General features: G+C 36.4%; 1 protein-coding gene across 2 annotated transcripts in view; it reads right to left on the bottom strand.

Annotated features, from left to right (window-relative positions):
* pkn3 (protein kinase N3) overlaps nucleotides 1-15,973 on the bottom strand; it is a 29,638-nt gene that overhangs the window by 9,064 nt on the left and 4,601 nt on the right. The window contains exons 1-6 of one of the 2 annotated variants that reach the window (XM_077240676.1): nucleotides 14,075-14,199; nucleotides 13,109-13,277; nucleotides 11,913-12,042; nucleotides 10,771-10,922; nucleotides 1,730-1,946; nucleotides 25-207 (exon numbers count right to left, since the gene is read on the bottom strand). In XM_077240676.1, the coding sequence (XP_077096791.1) occupies nucleotides 25-207; nucleotides 1,730-1,946; nucleotides 10,771-10,922; nucleotides 11,913-12,042; nucleotides 13,109-13,216 (790 nt within the window). In that variant the 5' untranslated portion in view covers nucleotides 13,217-13,277; nucleotides 14,075-14,199. Of the gene's footprint in view, nucleotides 1-24; nucleotides 208-1,729; nucleotides 1,947-10,770; nucleotides 10,923-11,912; nucleotides 12,043-13,108; nucleotides 13,278-14,074; nucleotides 14,230-15,973 lie in introns of those variants that run through there. The other variant, XM_077240675.1, reaches the window with a different exon arrangement.

Here is a 15,973-nt window from a genome sequence, read left to right as displayed (position 1 = left end):
CTCTGCAACCCCTGAGAGACTCACATGAGAGCTCGTCCGTCTTGGTGGTCTTGCCGTTGGTGCTGCGGGTGGAGAGACCAGTTCTCATCCTTAGTGATTTGGACTCAGAGGGACTTCCAGGGGCAGAGGACATGTTGCTTACCCGACAACGGCCTGGAACTGAATCCAGCAGGTCCTGACAACCCATCAGCCTGACCTCCAGTCGCCCTGAAAACACATACATGCAGGTTTTACACAATACAGCCATATGTATACATGGCACATTTAAAAAAAAAAACTGCACAAAAACAAAGATTAGCATACATTCAACTTTCATTCCCTCTATACTTGTACTTTATACAATTATACCAATCAGAAGTGCAAATATGAATAAAATTGTTAAGATACAACCCCTATGGCAAATATAATTATGCGTAAGCGGGTAATACCCAAGGCTTCATTTATTTTTATTAATAATACAGTAACAGCAATATTGTGAAATATAATAATTTTGAATGACTGTTTCCTACTATATTATATTTTAGAATGCAATTCATTGCTGTAATGACCCCATTACCCCAGTCTTCAGTGTCACATGGTCCTTCAGAACTTATTATAATATGCTGATTTGGTGCTCAAGTACATTTCTTATTATCAATGTTGAAAACAGCTGTGCAGTAACTGTTTACTTTTGTGGAAAAATATTAAGAAGTTGTGCATAAGTAGTTGTGTTCATATACATTATATATATATATATATATATATATATATATATATATATATATATATATATATATATATATATATATATACACACACACACATACATACGATTCTTTGCTGAATAGAAGTTAAAAAGAACAGCAATTATTCACTTTTATTCGCAATAATTTTTAACAATGTAAACGTCTTTACTGTCAATTTAATGCATCCTTCCTGAAGAAAAATATTAATTTCTTTACAAAACAACTTGTCAAGCTCTTTTGTCAGCTTTTTCCCCTTTTCAAATGTCCTATAGCACTTTCCGAAGAGGAGGAGTGAGCAATGCATGGATGAGGTCAGAGGGATCCTTGATGATCATTCTCACCATTCACAGACAGTGTCAAAATTAAACATCTTAAATGGAGGATGACTGTACACCAGTGATAACTATTCATCAGGAGGGCCTTCTGGCCAAAGACAGAGCAGTTGCTATACCACACTGTGATGCATTTGGTTAAACATTCAAAAGTGTGATGGACCTTGACACTGGGTTAGTCAAGTCAACTAATTTGGGTTAGTTCACCCAAAAATGAAATTTCTGTCATTAATTACTCACCCTCATGTCGTTTCAAAACGTAAGACCTCCGTTCATCTTCAGAACAAAAATAAAGAGATTTTTTATTAAATCTGAGAGATTTCTGAGCTAGCAAATAGGCAGCAACATCATTGCAACTTTCAAGGCCCAGAAAGGTAGAACTGAAAAGGTAGTTGTGCAACCTACATTTTATGAAGCGACGAGAATACTTTTTGTGTGCAAAAAACAAATAAAAATAATGACTTTATATGAGTACTTAATGACAGAAGTTTCATTTTTGGGTGAACTAACCCTTTAATATGCTCTTGATGGTACAGAAAGTAGTCAAACAGGGCCTTCAGTCTGTAATAGTAAAGACATTTTTCACTAATTTACATATTGTGGCATTACAACTATATTATCTTGACATCTTAACACCATAACCTTCCTGCTAACTTTCAACTGTGTCAATACCTGTCAGGCTGGATGGTTTGAAGAGTGAAGAGGACGCTGAAGACGAAGAGCGCCGGCGATCTCTATGCAACCCAACTACAGGCGAGGACCCCACTGTCAGCTCCTCTTTAATGGCAGCTTGTTTGGGATGGTCATGTGGAAGGTCTCCAAGCCGCTGCTCCAGAGACAAACGTAAAAGGTCCAGTTTCTGAGAGGACTCCTGCAAACGGGCCTGAGCCTGGACACAGAAAAACATGCTCAAAAATACAAAAGAGGCTCAGAGCTAACAGAAGTGAGCTACATTTATGAATGACAGTAGAGTGAAACAAGTCCACTGACAGTAAGTAAGTATATAGAGTATATATTATATTTCCTATATCAGGAACTCTAAAACTGGCTTTTTGAAGGTATGACAAGTGATGAAAAAAATGTATGTAATCATTATCATCCCAATAAGAAATTCAGGCCGATATATTAAAGCCAATAAATGATGTATTTCCTTCAGCTGAGACACTTCAGATGCGCGCTGTTCGCCATGATGGTTGTGTTACACTGGAGAAACTGGAAGAAAGCGCAACTCTCTGAGAGAACAAAGGAAATCAACATTTGGAATGTCTCTCTTGTGCGATCATGCTGAGATCACCTGAAATTCACCCAAAAATCTATATGGGTTAAAATGAATAATTATCATACCGTGGCGTATTACACATTTTTGATATCATTTGAAAGGTCTCAGTGCGACTGGTACAAAGGTCTCATTCCCAAAGAAGTAAACCAAAAGGTAATGAGGTATTTTAGAGTTTAGAGATAATTTGGACACATAGGAGGGTGTGTCTTCCAGGCAAATGGTCTCCTACTCTCATAAAGTGTAAACTCAAACCAAATTCCCATTGTTAGCAAATGGTTCCACGTAAATCAACTTCTGCACCCAGTAAGTCTGGGGCGGTGATTAATGTGAATTCCCACTGTGAACTCATGTTTACATTTGAAAAGAGGTTTCTGCCTTGGTCGGTCTATATGATGAAATGCAACGAGGGTCTGTGCAATTCTGTAACCCAGACTAGCCCGTGATGCAAAGTGTAAAAAACACTTCACATCATGTATTTTATAATGTCAAGGTATTGCATCTTCTCACTTTATTTCAGAGCATTTGATGGTTGTATCTATTATCTTTGAACTGATTATGCAATTGCGTGATACATTTACCTGACATAAATTGTAAACATTTGATTTTTTTCTAATCGACCATTATTTTCAGTAAAGAGTTAAAAGGAATAGTCAAACACTCGCTCACATTTAAGGATGCACAGATCATCATTAAAACCTTTTTCATTTATGGAGTCAGATGAAACAATGAGTTAATACAGATAAGAAAATGTATTGCATTTAATCGTATCACTTTGCCACGCGCAGAGACCTTCACCCGCTGACTGGAAAACCTTTGGGCAGATCGAGCTGGGCTTTCAAAAGTGATTCCAATCATATTTCAAAAGAAGGATAAGTCCAGTTTAGTGCAACGTGCAGTGCAAATCTGTTATATAGGCTACATAAAATTATGAGTCACATCAGGTGTCATTATGAATACCACATTTACAGTCACATCCGTTACTGTAAACCTTTATTTCTGCATGATGCTGCATGCACGCCGGTAGGTGTCAATTTACCATACATAAGTGTAACATTGGTCAGCGCAAGATAAACCAAAACTTAAGACAGTTGAGGAAGATCCATGGCTGGAGTATTTATTTGTTTGTGAGTTAGACGTTAACAAGTAATCAGAGTCTGATATTGATCTAAAATATAGATAGGCCTATAATATAATATGTGGTTTTTGGTTCTCATATGGTTTTAATATTTCTTCGTATTTGGTTCTCATATGGTTTTAATATTTCGTCGTAAAGGCTGTAATATTATGTAATAAGAAATAAATCTTTTTTTTTATATAGTGTGAACATTCATTCCTTCTTGAGATGCTAGAATGTTTTGTTGAAGTATTTTACTTGATGTAGCCACATTATAATAGAAATCCAGTTTAGTATAGTATCTACATACCTACATTATTATATTGTGAAGAGCCAATGCAAAAGTTTGAATGGTTGGTGCCAGTTTTTTATAATGCATTCCGGATTGGTAGGTGTTACTTTATAATGATTTGGGGCATTTTCTCTAATACTAGTTTACAATTATACTGATATGAAATACTTGATTGGTAAGTGTCAATTTGTGATGGCACATACCCCTGCTGGTTGGTACCACTTTAATTGGAACAATTCACTTTTTTAGTTGTGGCCACCAAAAAATATATTTTATAATTCCAAATGACACAGATGAACTGTCAATCCTATGCAAATAGGAAAAAATGTGTTGAGTTATCAAAACAACTGTGTATGTACAATATGCAGGGGTTAGTAATAAAGCCTGAACTTTTTTGTGTGTGTGTGGGGGGGGGGGACTGCACAGACGAACTTATCTTCAATGGCACCATTTATTTTCAAGAATTATGGCTGTATCTTAATGGCATCTTTTTATAAATTATATTTATTTATATTTTAAATTATTTATAAATTAAGGCCAGTATCACTTATATTAATATAGCAACTGATGTCTCGATGAAAATGATTTCCCCGCGAATTTTAAACATCAGGCTTCAAAAAATATGACAACCCTTTAATTTAAGTGAACTTAAAACGATCCACACTTAAAGGGTTAGTTCGCCCAATTAAGGCATGAAGTTGTATGGAATCCTTACCAGCACTATAGTGCATACACACTGACCCACTCTGGTGTCACCTCCCTGGTCAGAGTTCTGGCCGCTGGAAGTTTTTCAAGAAAGTACTCCCGGTTAGTTTCCGGGGCCTCAAAACTGTGCGTTTTTACACGAAAAAATTATTTGCGTTTCAAAGCTTGATTAATTTAACACACAAAAAACACGCCGGTCAAAATTCATACCTCAGTTTTAATGGGCACTATTTTCTTTCCATTTCTATCAATCCGCGCTGCTGTCAACGTCAACAGTATGCACATTGAATTTTTGCACGGTATGAATTTTGACCGGTGAGTTCCCAATTTTGTTTTTTCCTCCCCGGTACGGTGCCGGAATACTTTACACCCTGCTGTATTTAAATACATAGAAGTTATAAAAAAGAAAACGTATAATAATAATTCTAAACACAAACAATTCATTCAAGGCAGAGGCAGATATTAAATATATGGAAAAGCCTCATATTTGTTGTAAAAATTAAATCCGGGATGTAATAAACCCTGTGTTTGTAAGCAACGTATTATTAGTTAAATATCGTTCTGTTAAGTGTGTATGTTACACCATTTACAATTTTACATAGGCTAATGCTCCGGCAGACAGCGGCAGTTACTGGAGGCGCCACAACATAAGGCAACATGCTCCACAACAATGTCAGTGGCACATGACGCAATTCATCGGCACGTCAAGTTTTAATGGCACATGCTGCGGCATCTGTGCCTAAGATGCCATGACACTTAATGTTAATACCAGTTCTCTAAGTGCTTCAGTTTACCGCTGGTCATCTTAAGCTTAAGCATCATGGGCATGCAGCTCAAACAGCAATACATGACATTAATAACTATAATTGGGACTCTCATATTACATACTGTAACATAACATTATATGAGAACACTATTGTAATAAAATGCTGTGAATTCTTTGGATTTAGTTGTCGTGTTTCAGCACATCCACAACAGAGTTACACATTCTGACTATGTAACTTAGTTCAAGTTTACTTGTGCTTTTGCATACATTAGTAGGAGTATATACTGATATTACATTTGTTTTGCATAAATATCTGATTAATCTCAAAATCGATGCGTTTTGTTGAGTTAATTAACCCGCTAACAAAGCACTTAAGTTGCCTGGTGTTAATTCAGCTTCAGCGCACGCAGCTCAAACAGCAATACTGTTATTTGAAAAAGTAAAATTCATTTGAAATGATTCTTTAAAAAAAAAAACTTATGCATTATTAATTACTAGAAGTTTTATTTTTCTCATATTCTTTTTTTTATCAACAATATGGTTTAATTAAAATTATTTAATTGTTGTGTGTGCATAGGCTATTCCATTTTATTAAACCATGGCACGTGTATTTGGATTCTTTATACGCAAGTAATATACGTGTTTGCATTATTTTGGCATGATTTTATTTCTTTGTGAGGCAATACTTTTTTCTTTTTTGATAAACAAAGTTAGCCATAGGAGTGTAAAATTAAAACTGGTTCAAACTAGGCTACTGTACTGTACATGTTTGATTTATGTTAAAGTTCTTAGGACATCTCTTTTAATCATGAGACATGTTTTTGTAATCAGGCTCTCAGATTATATAAAAATTTGGATTTAGATTTATCTGCGTTATAAGAAATTACCGGATATCATAGCGTATTTTCACATCAGTGCATCCTTAGTTATGACTGGACAGGGAAGGATTGTAACCTGTTTAAATACAAGCTAAGTAATTGTAAATGCTTCTGGTCTTCAAAATGCAAAGTGTAAATCGAAAAAAAAGAAAAGAAAAAAAGATTAGTGAGGCCATTTCAGCAGCAGCTTATCTCTGAGCAGCGTTATTGCGCAAATTTCTCATTTTATCACTCACAGTAGACACTATCTTGTCTGTCTTGGTGACAAATCATGTGCTGGTTCAAGGTCAAACATGCATGGCTGAGCAACACTGCAGGTACACGCTCAATTCGCAGGAGTGAACCAATACTTCCAAAAAACACTTACAGGTTTATTACTGTTACTAATTCACATGCATAGATGTTAGCCAACACAGCTCATCATTTAAAGTGCCCCTGTTATGCTATATAGGATATTACCTTGTTTGTGTTGTCAACATGTTAAGAACACAAGGTTTTCTCTGCGCTGCGAAAGCAAATAGACTTTACATGCACTTCCAAAGGATGAGGATTCAGGCTCAAGTTGATAAAGTAAAACCCAACGCCATGGTTACTGTTCGTATCACTGAGAAAGCCTTTGGAGTTGAAATTCAGATATGGTAATGGGCATTTGGTTTTGCGAACCACTCTATCAGAGGTAGACCAATCATAACAGACTGACCCATCTGACTAATCAGAGCAGAGTCGGCTCTCGGAAAGTAGGAGTTTAGAGAGACACAATCCTTGATCTATCTGTTTAGGAATCTTTAAAATGGCATAATAGGAGCACATTAATTAGGGATGTGCAATATCACAGTGAATGATTAAAATGTCTGCACAATCTGCCTTTGAAAAGAGAATATAGTATCATGCTAGTGCACATTCTATCAGATGCAGTTCTGGCGCCCCTGTCCCAACATACAGTACAACATGATGTACATTCACATCATGTTTAGAAACGTAGCAGTAGGGTTACGCCCATGAGAAATTGCAGTTCTTCGCTATCACAAAATTATATTATTTGCATGGATTTTAAAGCCTTACCAGTTAAACTTTATACTTACAGACTGTTCTGACATAACTTTCGGAGCGCGTACACCTGAAGCGCATGCACACTAAAAGCCTGTCACAACGCAAGTACGGAACTAAGTTCTCTTTCGAGTCTTATTGCACTTAAACTGTCAAATACACACAAGGTTAAACACAAACACAGTCGTTTATATCTTAAACGAATTTAAACAGTTTGATTATGTGTCAGTATATTATGTTTGTATCACTACTCCTGCTGTCTGTGTCATTAATGGAAAACCACTCACTACTCTTGACCGAATAACTTCAGTAGGATAAATAAGAATCAGTGTAGTGGGGTGGGCAATATGACCAAATCTTATATCACAATGAGTAATTTTATTTCACGATAACGATATATATCACAATATAGTTATTTTCGCTTTAAATAAGGTAATGATATCAAAATGTTTGATACCATCGAAATTAGTGATCGACCGATATTGACTTTTTATAACCGACACCGATTTGCATGTTTATGTGCCCGATAACCGATATGTAGAGCCGATATTTATTTACTGTTATACTTCTGTTTTTGACACAATTATTACAACACAAATGAACTGAACAAACCATTTTATTTAGAACAACCACTCCCTCCTATATAATATATATATATATATATATATATAATATAATAATATATAATATAATCACTCCCTCCTATATTATATATAATATCCCTCCTATATAATATATAAATATAAAACTTAATATTTATACACAAATAAATAAAGGGGTCTGAGTCCAAATTACATTATTCTAACATACTGGGGGGAAAAAAATCTAAATTACATGAATTTTAGTAGCTATTTTAGTAGTGTAACTTAATACTCTCAGTTAAGCAGAACTAGGTTGTAGTGTAGAAAACAGAGTCTTTCAGCATTCTGCTGTAAGCCTGCTTCGTTTGTTTTCATAAATGGTAAATAAATCAAATTACAATAAAAACATTTATATTATTACATTATATCACTTATATCTAAATTATACATATTTATAAGCATCAGCAGCAACAATGTTATCAATAGGCAAAATAAATGTTAAAAGTCTAATGTTTTCATATGGAGAAAATAATTGACAGGGGAGTCATATCACCTTTGCAGAAATGTAATTAATTTTAAACAGTTTTAGTTTAGAAGGTTTATGTGCCGTTTAATAGGTTTAAACTAAGCGTGAGGAATAATTCACTGTGTAATATTAATTCACTGAATAATATTAGCTGGAATATAACATTGTCAGGAAAGTAACAGACAAAACAGCATATACATCATTGCATTTTCCAACTAGTATGTTATTAATTATTAATAATATTTTTGTAGGTCTAGATCATGAAATGCTTTGTGACAAAGTGCTGTTTATCTATGCATTTTCACAGAACTATATATAGGCTACTCAACCGCGATCGCGCGTGCAGATAATAAATAATTAATTTCCACAATAATAATAATAATAATATCCTTTATTTTATAAAGCGCCTTTAAAAGCAGCTTCTCAAAGCGCTGTACACACAATAAACAATTGTTAAAAGCAAAACACATCAACAGGTAAATGCAAGTTTAAAAAAGTATGTCTTAAGTTGACCTTTAAAAGTGGCATAAGTCTGGGCTTCTCTAAGTTCAAGAGGCAGAGAATTCCAAAGGACAGGTGCATAGAAGGAAAAAGACCTGTCACCCATAGATTTTAAGCGAGTTTTAGGAACCACCAGCATGCTCGATTGTGAGGAGCGCAATCTGCGATTCGGAGTGTAGGGGAGCAACAGTTCAGATAGATAATTTGGAGCCAGGCCGTGCAAGGACTTATATGTAAGCATCATAATCTTAAAATCGACTCGGAACCTAACTGGGAGCCAATGCAAGGATTCCAAAACCGGAGTGATATGGTTGCATATTCTGCACCCAGTTAAGATCCTAGCAGCAGAATTTTGTACACGTTGAAGCTTGTGTAGTGTAGATTTAGAAACTCTGGCTAAAAGAGCGTTACAATAGTCAATCGGAGAGACGACGAAGGAATTTATCAGCTTTTCAGCTACAGGAAAAGTTAACATAGGCCGCAATCTAGCGATGTTTCTAAGATGGAAAAAAGATGTTTTAACAGTACTCTGAATGAAAGAATCAAATGAAAGATTAGCATCAAAAATAACTCCAAGGTTCCTCATTTTGCTCTGGATACCCAAAACAGAGCCATCAAGATTAAAAGACAGAGAACCAACTTTGGAGGTTTGATGACGAGAACCAATGAGCATAACTTCAGTTTTATCACTGTTCAAACACAGGAAATTATTACTCATCCAGGTTTTTATTTCAGTAATACAACCAGAAAGAAAATCAACGTTGGAGCGCTCATCTGGTTTTGAGTGTATATAAATTTGCGTATCGTCGGCATAGAAATGATAATGGAGGCCGAGCGATCTCAAGAGATAGCCAAGTGGTGATAGATAGATGTTAAAGAGTAAAGGGCCCAGAACTGACCCCTGGGGAACACCATTGTGTTACACAAATACCATATAACACAAATATACAAGGCGGTATATTTAGATGTGTATTAGCGAAATAATTGCTATGTAGTAAATGATAATATAATCTAGGGTGTTTAAACAAGATAATCTTGTCAAAAGTTTCATTCAATGGCCGTGCTTGAGCATTCCTGATCATCAACCCAGTGAGTGCTCAGCAATATGAACGAACTTTTTTTCAGAGACTAATGGTAAGCAAATCCAACAGATAAAGAATTAAATTCAGCGCTTTTATTTTCAACATGCACTCATTCATCTCTGTTTTATTTAATTCATGTAAAGTTACGTCTTTATTGGGGCAGGACATGACGGATTTCGCTTCGTGACTCCATGAGTTCGTCTCAATTTTTTAGAACCAAGCTGCATAAACTATATCAGGCATTTATGTCTCAAACCTAATTTCTGCATGCCTGTTATGTTAAATAAAGTTGAATAATTAAAGCAAAGCAAGTAGAACATATATTTTACGTGTGCACAGAGTTGTTGTTGACTGATCTCCTCAGACGCGGCTGCAATGGCGGAATTCTCAAAACGGCCACAAGATGGCGCCGTTTATCGGCAAATCCGATATTACAAAACCAATACCCGATTATGGGAAAATGCTTATATATCAGGAAAAATATCGGTAAACCGATACATCGGTCGATCACTAATCAAAATTCTTGTCAGTTTTTTAATATAAAAAACTAAAACTAGCCTAAGTTTTAAAAAAAAACCTCAAACTTACTGAAGACAAGTAAATAGTGATAAAGAAAGAACAAAGAAACAAATTACAAGCATATAGGAAAACAAACTACAATAGAACAAAGACACAAATGAAATAGACCATTGAGCTCCAATGGGTTTTTAGTTCACAACATTCTACAAAATATCTTCTTTTTATATTCCACAGAAGGAGAAAGTCATACAGGTTTGGAACCACGTGACCGTGAGGAAATGACAATTTTCATTTTGGGGAATTTTCATCACTTTAACAGTGGAACCGTCTGTTGTTCCCTGACAGTAAGCGCATTCAGAATGAGTCATGTATGCGTGTTGGTTTCTGAAAAGCCTTTACATTAAGTCCAATATATACAATTACCTCTGCTAGAGCACGTCGGTCCTGCACTTTGCGTACTCCAAGCTGCTTGACCACATTTTTGGCACCTTCTGCCACAGCTGCCTCAATCTTCAGATGGTGCCTGAGCTCCTCCACCCGCAACTCAAGCGGACTAATAGTTTCAAATGGGCGACCTGCACAAAAACAAGTGTAGAAACCAGCGGTTTCCAAAAAATAAATAAATATATATTTATATATATCATCATAAGAAATAATAGTGAATAACCATTCAGAAAATTGCATTACTGTTTTACAATTCACTGACAAAAGTAATTTCGAACATTTCACAAAATAATAAATGTTTATTGTTAAATAGATATTTAATAAATGTGTATTTAATCACAAAAACCAAACATTAAATTTAAAATGTGCAGTGAAATGAACAATTAATTTCTGTATAAAACATGAGCAAGAAAATATTGTTAATGCATTCTAATTAGGTCTGTTTTATGCACTAAGTAACACCAAATCAACACTAGAAGTATCACAACATGACAAAAGTATATCACCCACTTTATAATCAACAGTGTAGACAGCATCTATTAAAAAGGGAAACATTGAATTCAGTCGTGTCATGCCATGCCACTAGCTTCCAATGCATCTGGTAAACCACACCCAATGAAAACCACACCCAGTCAATACTGAAAGGTTACCCCAATGCAAAGTTGACATTTAAGCTTAAGTTCAAAATATATAATAATAGATAGAGAAAAATAGATCCAATTCTTTCAAAGCAACTCATCTAATAAGATGGGTGATGCTGCTGTATTGCTGATGTCAAGGCTGTGATGTCTGTCTGAATGCTTGAGAGATTTGGCTCAACACACACAGTACCTTGGTAACCTGTTCCCTTTTTGATTATTATTTTGGGAATTTGGTTTGCAAGTTTAAAGATCAATGTCATTGTAAGAATAACTTTTTTTCAAGAAACTTGCGACCCTCCTGCTACACACTTTGGGGAAATCTGCCTTAGACTTCGATTTTGTTCATCCTGAAAAACATTTTAGTGCTGCATCTTGGCTGTATAAGGGGTAATGTTCTATGAGGACATATTTTGCTCGAAAAATCCATAATAATCATAATTTCCTAAATGTATTCTTTACTGATTGAAAATGTTTGTTTACCCTCTGGTTGGGTGGTCTCCCGCTCTCCTTCTCTGGCCTGAGTGACTTTGACAATCTGCATGCGGAGCAGCTCGATTTTCGTCTTGCTATCCTGCAGCATCTGCTGGGCAGTGGACAACATCTTCCGATCCTGGGGAGTGACAAGAGAAACCATAAATCAATAGTAAATCTTGCAACTGCATTATAACAAATAGTAAAGAAACTGTCAGAGAAAAAAAACACAAAGAAATATGAAGAAATCCAAGATCCAAGATAAACATCAAGTTTCCCCACATATTTTGACCAATTCAATTTCAAGATTTTTTCCATTCATTTTCCAGTTTATTATCATTATGATGATCATTTAGTTATTTTTTAATAGATTTAAATTAATTATTTACTAATATTATTACAACACCAATGTATCCAAAAATACATTATAGCCAATGAATAGATATCCCTTTCTAGCCAATGAAAGACTTTATAGCAGAATATAACTGTAATATGTGAATTCACTACAAAAATGTATGATTTTCACCGGACCGAAAATGTCCTGATATTTTCAGGGAATGCGTTTTCCATGACCATGGGAACCCTGTAATAATATGCAGCCACAACAGCATTCATATATCCCAAAACACTGTAAACACTGTGGAGCTATCAAAAATGTGTTCTGTTTGTTCGAACATCCCAACCAGCCTGACACAGAAACCAAAGGCGAGTGTTTGAGAAACCAGACATATTTTTGCGATTCCATTTGATGACATTATTACCTTATTAGAAGGCACCAACAACAACAACAAAAAATCAATACACACTACATCTTTAAGCTAAGCTTCCCCAATATGAGAAATTCACATGAAAACCAGCAGGCCAAAAGTGCAGCAGTCTTCATTAAAACTCTTCTTTTACTCATCATGAGAAGCAGCCAGGTGTACACCACACCCAAACATACTCAAAGATCAAACACTGACTGTGCAATTTTTCCCCTAGAGCTTTAGGAGCAGTGACGTTAGAGTCATAATAGCGCAACAGAGCTATAGATCCTGAAATGCAGCAGCTACATTAAGCAGATGAAAGAGACACACTGACTGATTGCGCCCAAAACACCCTCGTACAGCCCCAGTGTAAACAATGTTGCAATATGAAACGTGTGACCTTCTTTGAAACCTGCATTAAAGACCCATAAAAGAGGTATAGGAAGAACGAAACCATACCGTCCATAGCGCTCTCCCCCTCTCAATGCAGCTCAAGAGGTCATCTGTCATGTTTTGTGAACTTTCAGATGGCTGGCTGACATCCCCTTGCTCTTCTTTGACCCCCATCAGACGTTCCCTCCTGATGTGTTTTTCTCTCCATCCTCAAAACTGCTCATGTCAGTTTATCCTGTATAGCAGACACTGAGCCTCAGACATAGCAGATCAAGGATCAGTATCCGAGAAGCCTTAACCATTCTTTCTTCTTATTGTTCTACTGTCCTTGCATCTCGCTCGCTCACTCACCACTCCTCCTCCTCCCTCCCCTTTTTAAATTTTTTCTTTCAGCCTCTCTCTCTCTCTCACTCCGTTTACAGATCTCCTTCCACAGGAGTTAGCCACCTCTAACTGCTACTGCTGCCGTGCCCTGCCTGGCTGGCCCAAACCCGAATGCTTCGGCATTGGTCGGCACAAAGTCACATGGGCTGCTGCTGTCGCCAGGCCCAGGACCGGAGAAACCGATTCAGTACCAACAAGCTCTTCCATTTCAGACTCAAAGAGAGGATGTTTTAGTGTACGACTGTGAGTGTCTGAGCGTGTGTGTGTGTGTGTGTGAGATCAAGGCCCGGTACTCAAGCTGTCTGAATCCAGCACAGACATAAATCACAGAGCTGCCAGCACACAGTGTTCTCAGCCAGACGCCGCAGCATTATTGAAGCCCTGTCTGATAGAAACGCACAGACTTAAATAATAAGTGGCAAATATACAGCTAGCTAGAGGTCATGAGACTATAACTCTAAAGGGGTTATAAAGAATGGGGGGCAGGGGGAGGGGACTTGGGACCTCCTTTGTGTGCATATTATCATATTTCATAGCATTTTGGCAGCACCCCAAACTGATTTACATACACACAGAGGAGTGGAAGGTGAGTTAATCATCTCCAAGATGCACAGGAGATAAAAAGGGTCCATGAGGGGAAATCCTCACCTTGACAGAACTGTTGGCGTAAGTCTGGATGATGTTCTCAGCTCCTTGTTTTACTTTGAGCTCCATGGTAAGCTGTTTTTTCAAAGTACGGACACGGCTGCCCAAGGGTGATGTGACCTCTTCCCAATGGCAAGGGTCTGGAGAGTTGGCATCATCTGAGAAAACAAGAGTTCTCATAGATTTATTATATAATAAATATAATAAATATGCACTTTATAAAGACAGAAATGCGATTTGGTTAGCCTTTTTCCTGATATTCAAATTTGTTCAAAGGGGTGTAAAAAATAAGGCCACAACTTCTATAAATTTTTTTTTTTTTTTTTTAAACAGTCTACAATACCATTTGAAAGTTTGGGGCCAGTACTTTTTTATATATATTATATGTATATTTATATATATATAAAAGAAATTAATACTTTTATTCAGCAAGGACACCTTTTGATCAAAACAGCATTGATCAAAAAAAAGCATTGATCATGACAGTAAAGATATTTATAATGTTACAAAAGATTTGTATTTAAAAAAAGGTTTATTCTCGCGTGTCTCATGCGTCATATATGTGTGCGTGAATGAAGTTTGATTCAAGCCCTAGACTGCACCTCATATGAGGGTGAGAGAGCGCGCGGGAGAGAGAGGGACGAGCGCGAGGTAGTGCTTGCGCTACGGCGCTCTGCAATCAAACACGATTGTAAATAGGCTCAGTAAAAAAAAAATAATAATTAAAAAAAACATTCGAAAATCAATGTGTGGCGGTCAGCGTTGATATTGTCATCCAGTCTCTTAGAGAGAGAGAGAGAGATAGAGAGAGATGAGGAAAACAAACAAGCATGCAAATGGAAATTATCGCAGCCGGAAAAATTATCGAGCTCATTTTTTTTATCGTGCGATTAATTGATTTATTGATTATTATTGATATATTAATGGCTGCTGAAAATTCAGCTTTGCTATTGCAAGAATAAATTACATTTGAAAAGTTATTTCAAATCAGGGTTTCTGCAGGTATCTTCAAATTAAATTTAATGCCTTTTTAATGCCATTTTTAAAAAAATGTAATGCAATACACGACCCATGACTAACCACATACATATATATATATATATATATATACACATACATATACATACACACACACACATATAAATCCTGGAACACATAGGCGTAATTTGCAGGTGGGACATGTCCCCTCCACTTTTGCCAAGGTCGATTGTGTCCCCACCATTTTTGAAACATCTCGCGGCAAGAATGTAACAATACAAATAAATAAAACATCTCCAGTTAACTAGCAGAGCATACGTTTTGTTCGTTAAATAAGAGGCAATCTGAAATGTGTTGTTTTTTAAATCAAGTGACCAAAGTGCTCGTTGCCGCTGCTATCAGTGGCACGGATACAGTGTTCTGTTGTGGCTCGCGCACAGTCTTTTCTTGGACGCAATCCTTCAATCCGTTAAGGAGAGACACTCTATTCTTTTCGTTACATAGAGACGAAGTTTTTTCCGATACAAAACATACTGCACACAGACGTGTCCCTGCTTGATACACAAACACTGATAAACAATCGGTTTTCATGAGGGGGAAAAAAACTATACTTCTATAGTGCGGATTAGAACCCAGAACCTCTGACACGCTTGGCAAAAGTGCTGCCACTGGACAATTAAAGTACACGCGTGTAACAGAGAGAATTTTTACGTGAATAAATACATAGATCCGACTAACAACATATATTGCATCTCATTAGACGACAAATGTAACACAATGTACTATTTAAATCGATTCTTAAAGCCGATTTGTGGCCGTCACACTGCATATTATGGGATTTTACACCGCTTATTTCCTTTGTCCCTAACTTAAATGCTTTTTTACAAACGCCGCAAAATCCTTCATCAATTTTACCACTAACGG

Source organism: Siphateles boraxobius, unplaced genomic scaffold (genome assembly GCF_051911475.1).
Source record: "Siphateles boraxobius isolate OS27281-9 unplaced genomic scaffold, OSU_SipBor_1 24, whole genome shotgun sequence".
Classification (NCBI taxonomy): domain Eukaryota; kingdom Metazoa; phylum Chordata; class Actinopteri; order Cypriniformes; family Leuciscidae; genus Siphateles; species Siphateles boraxobius.
This window is presented reverse-complemented; position numbering and strand designations above follow the sequence as displayed.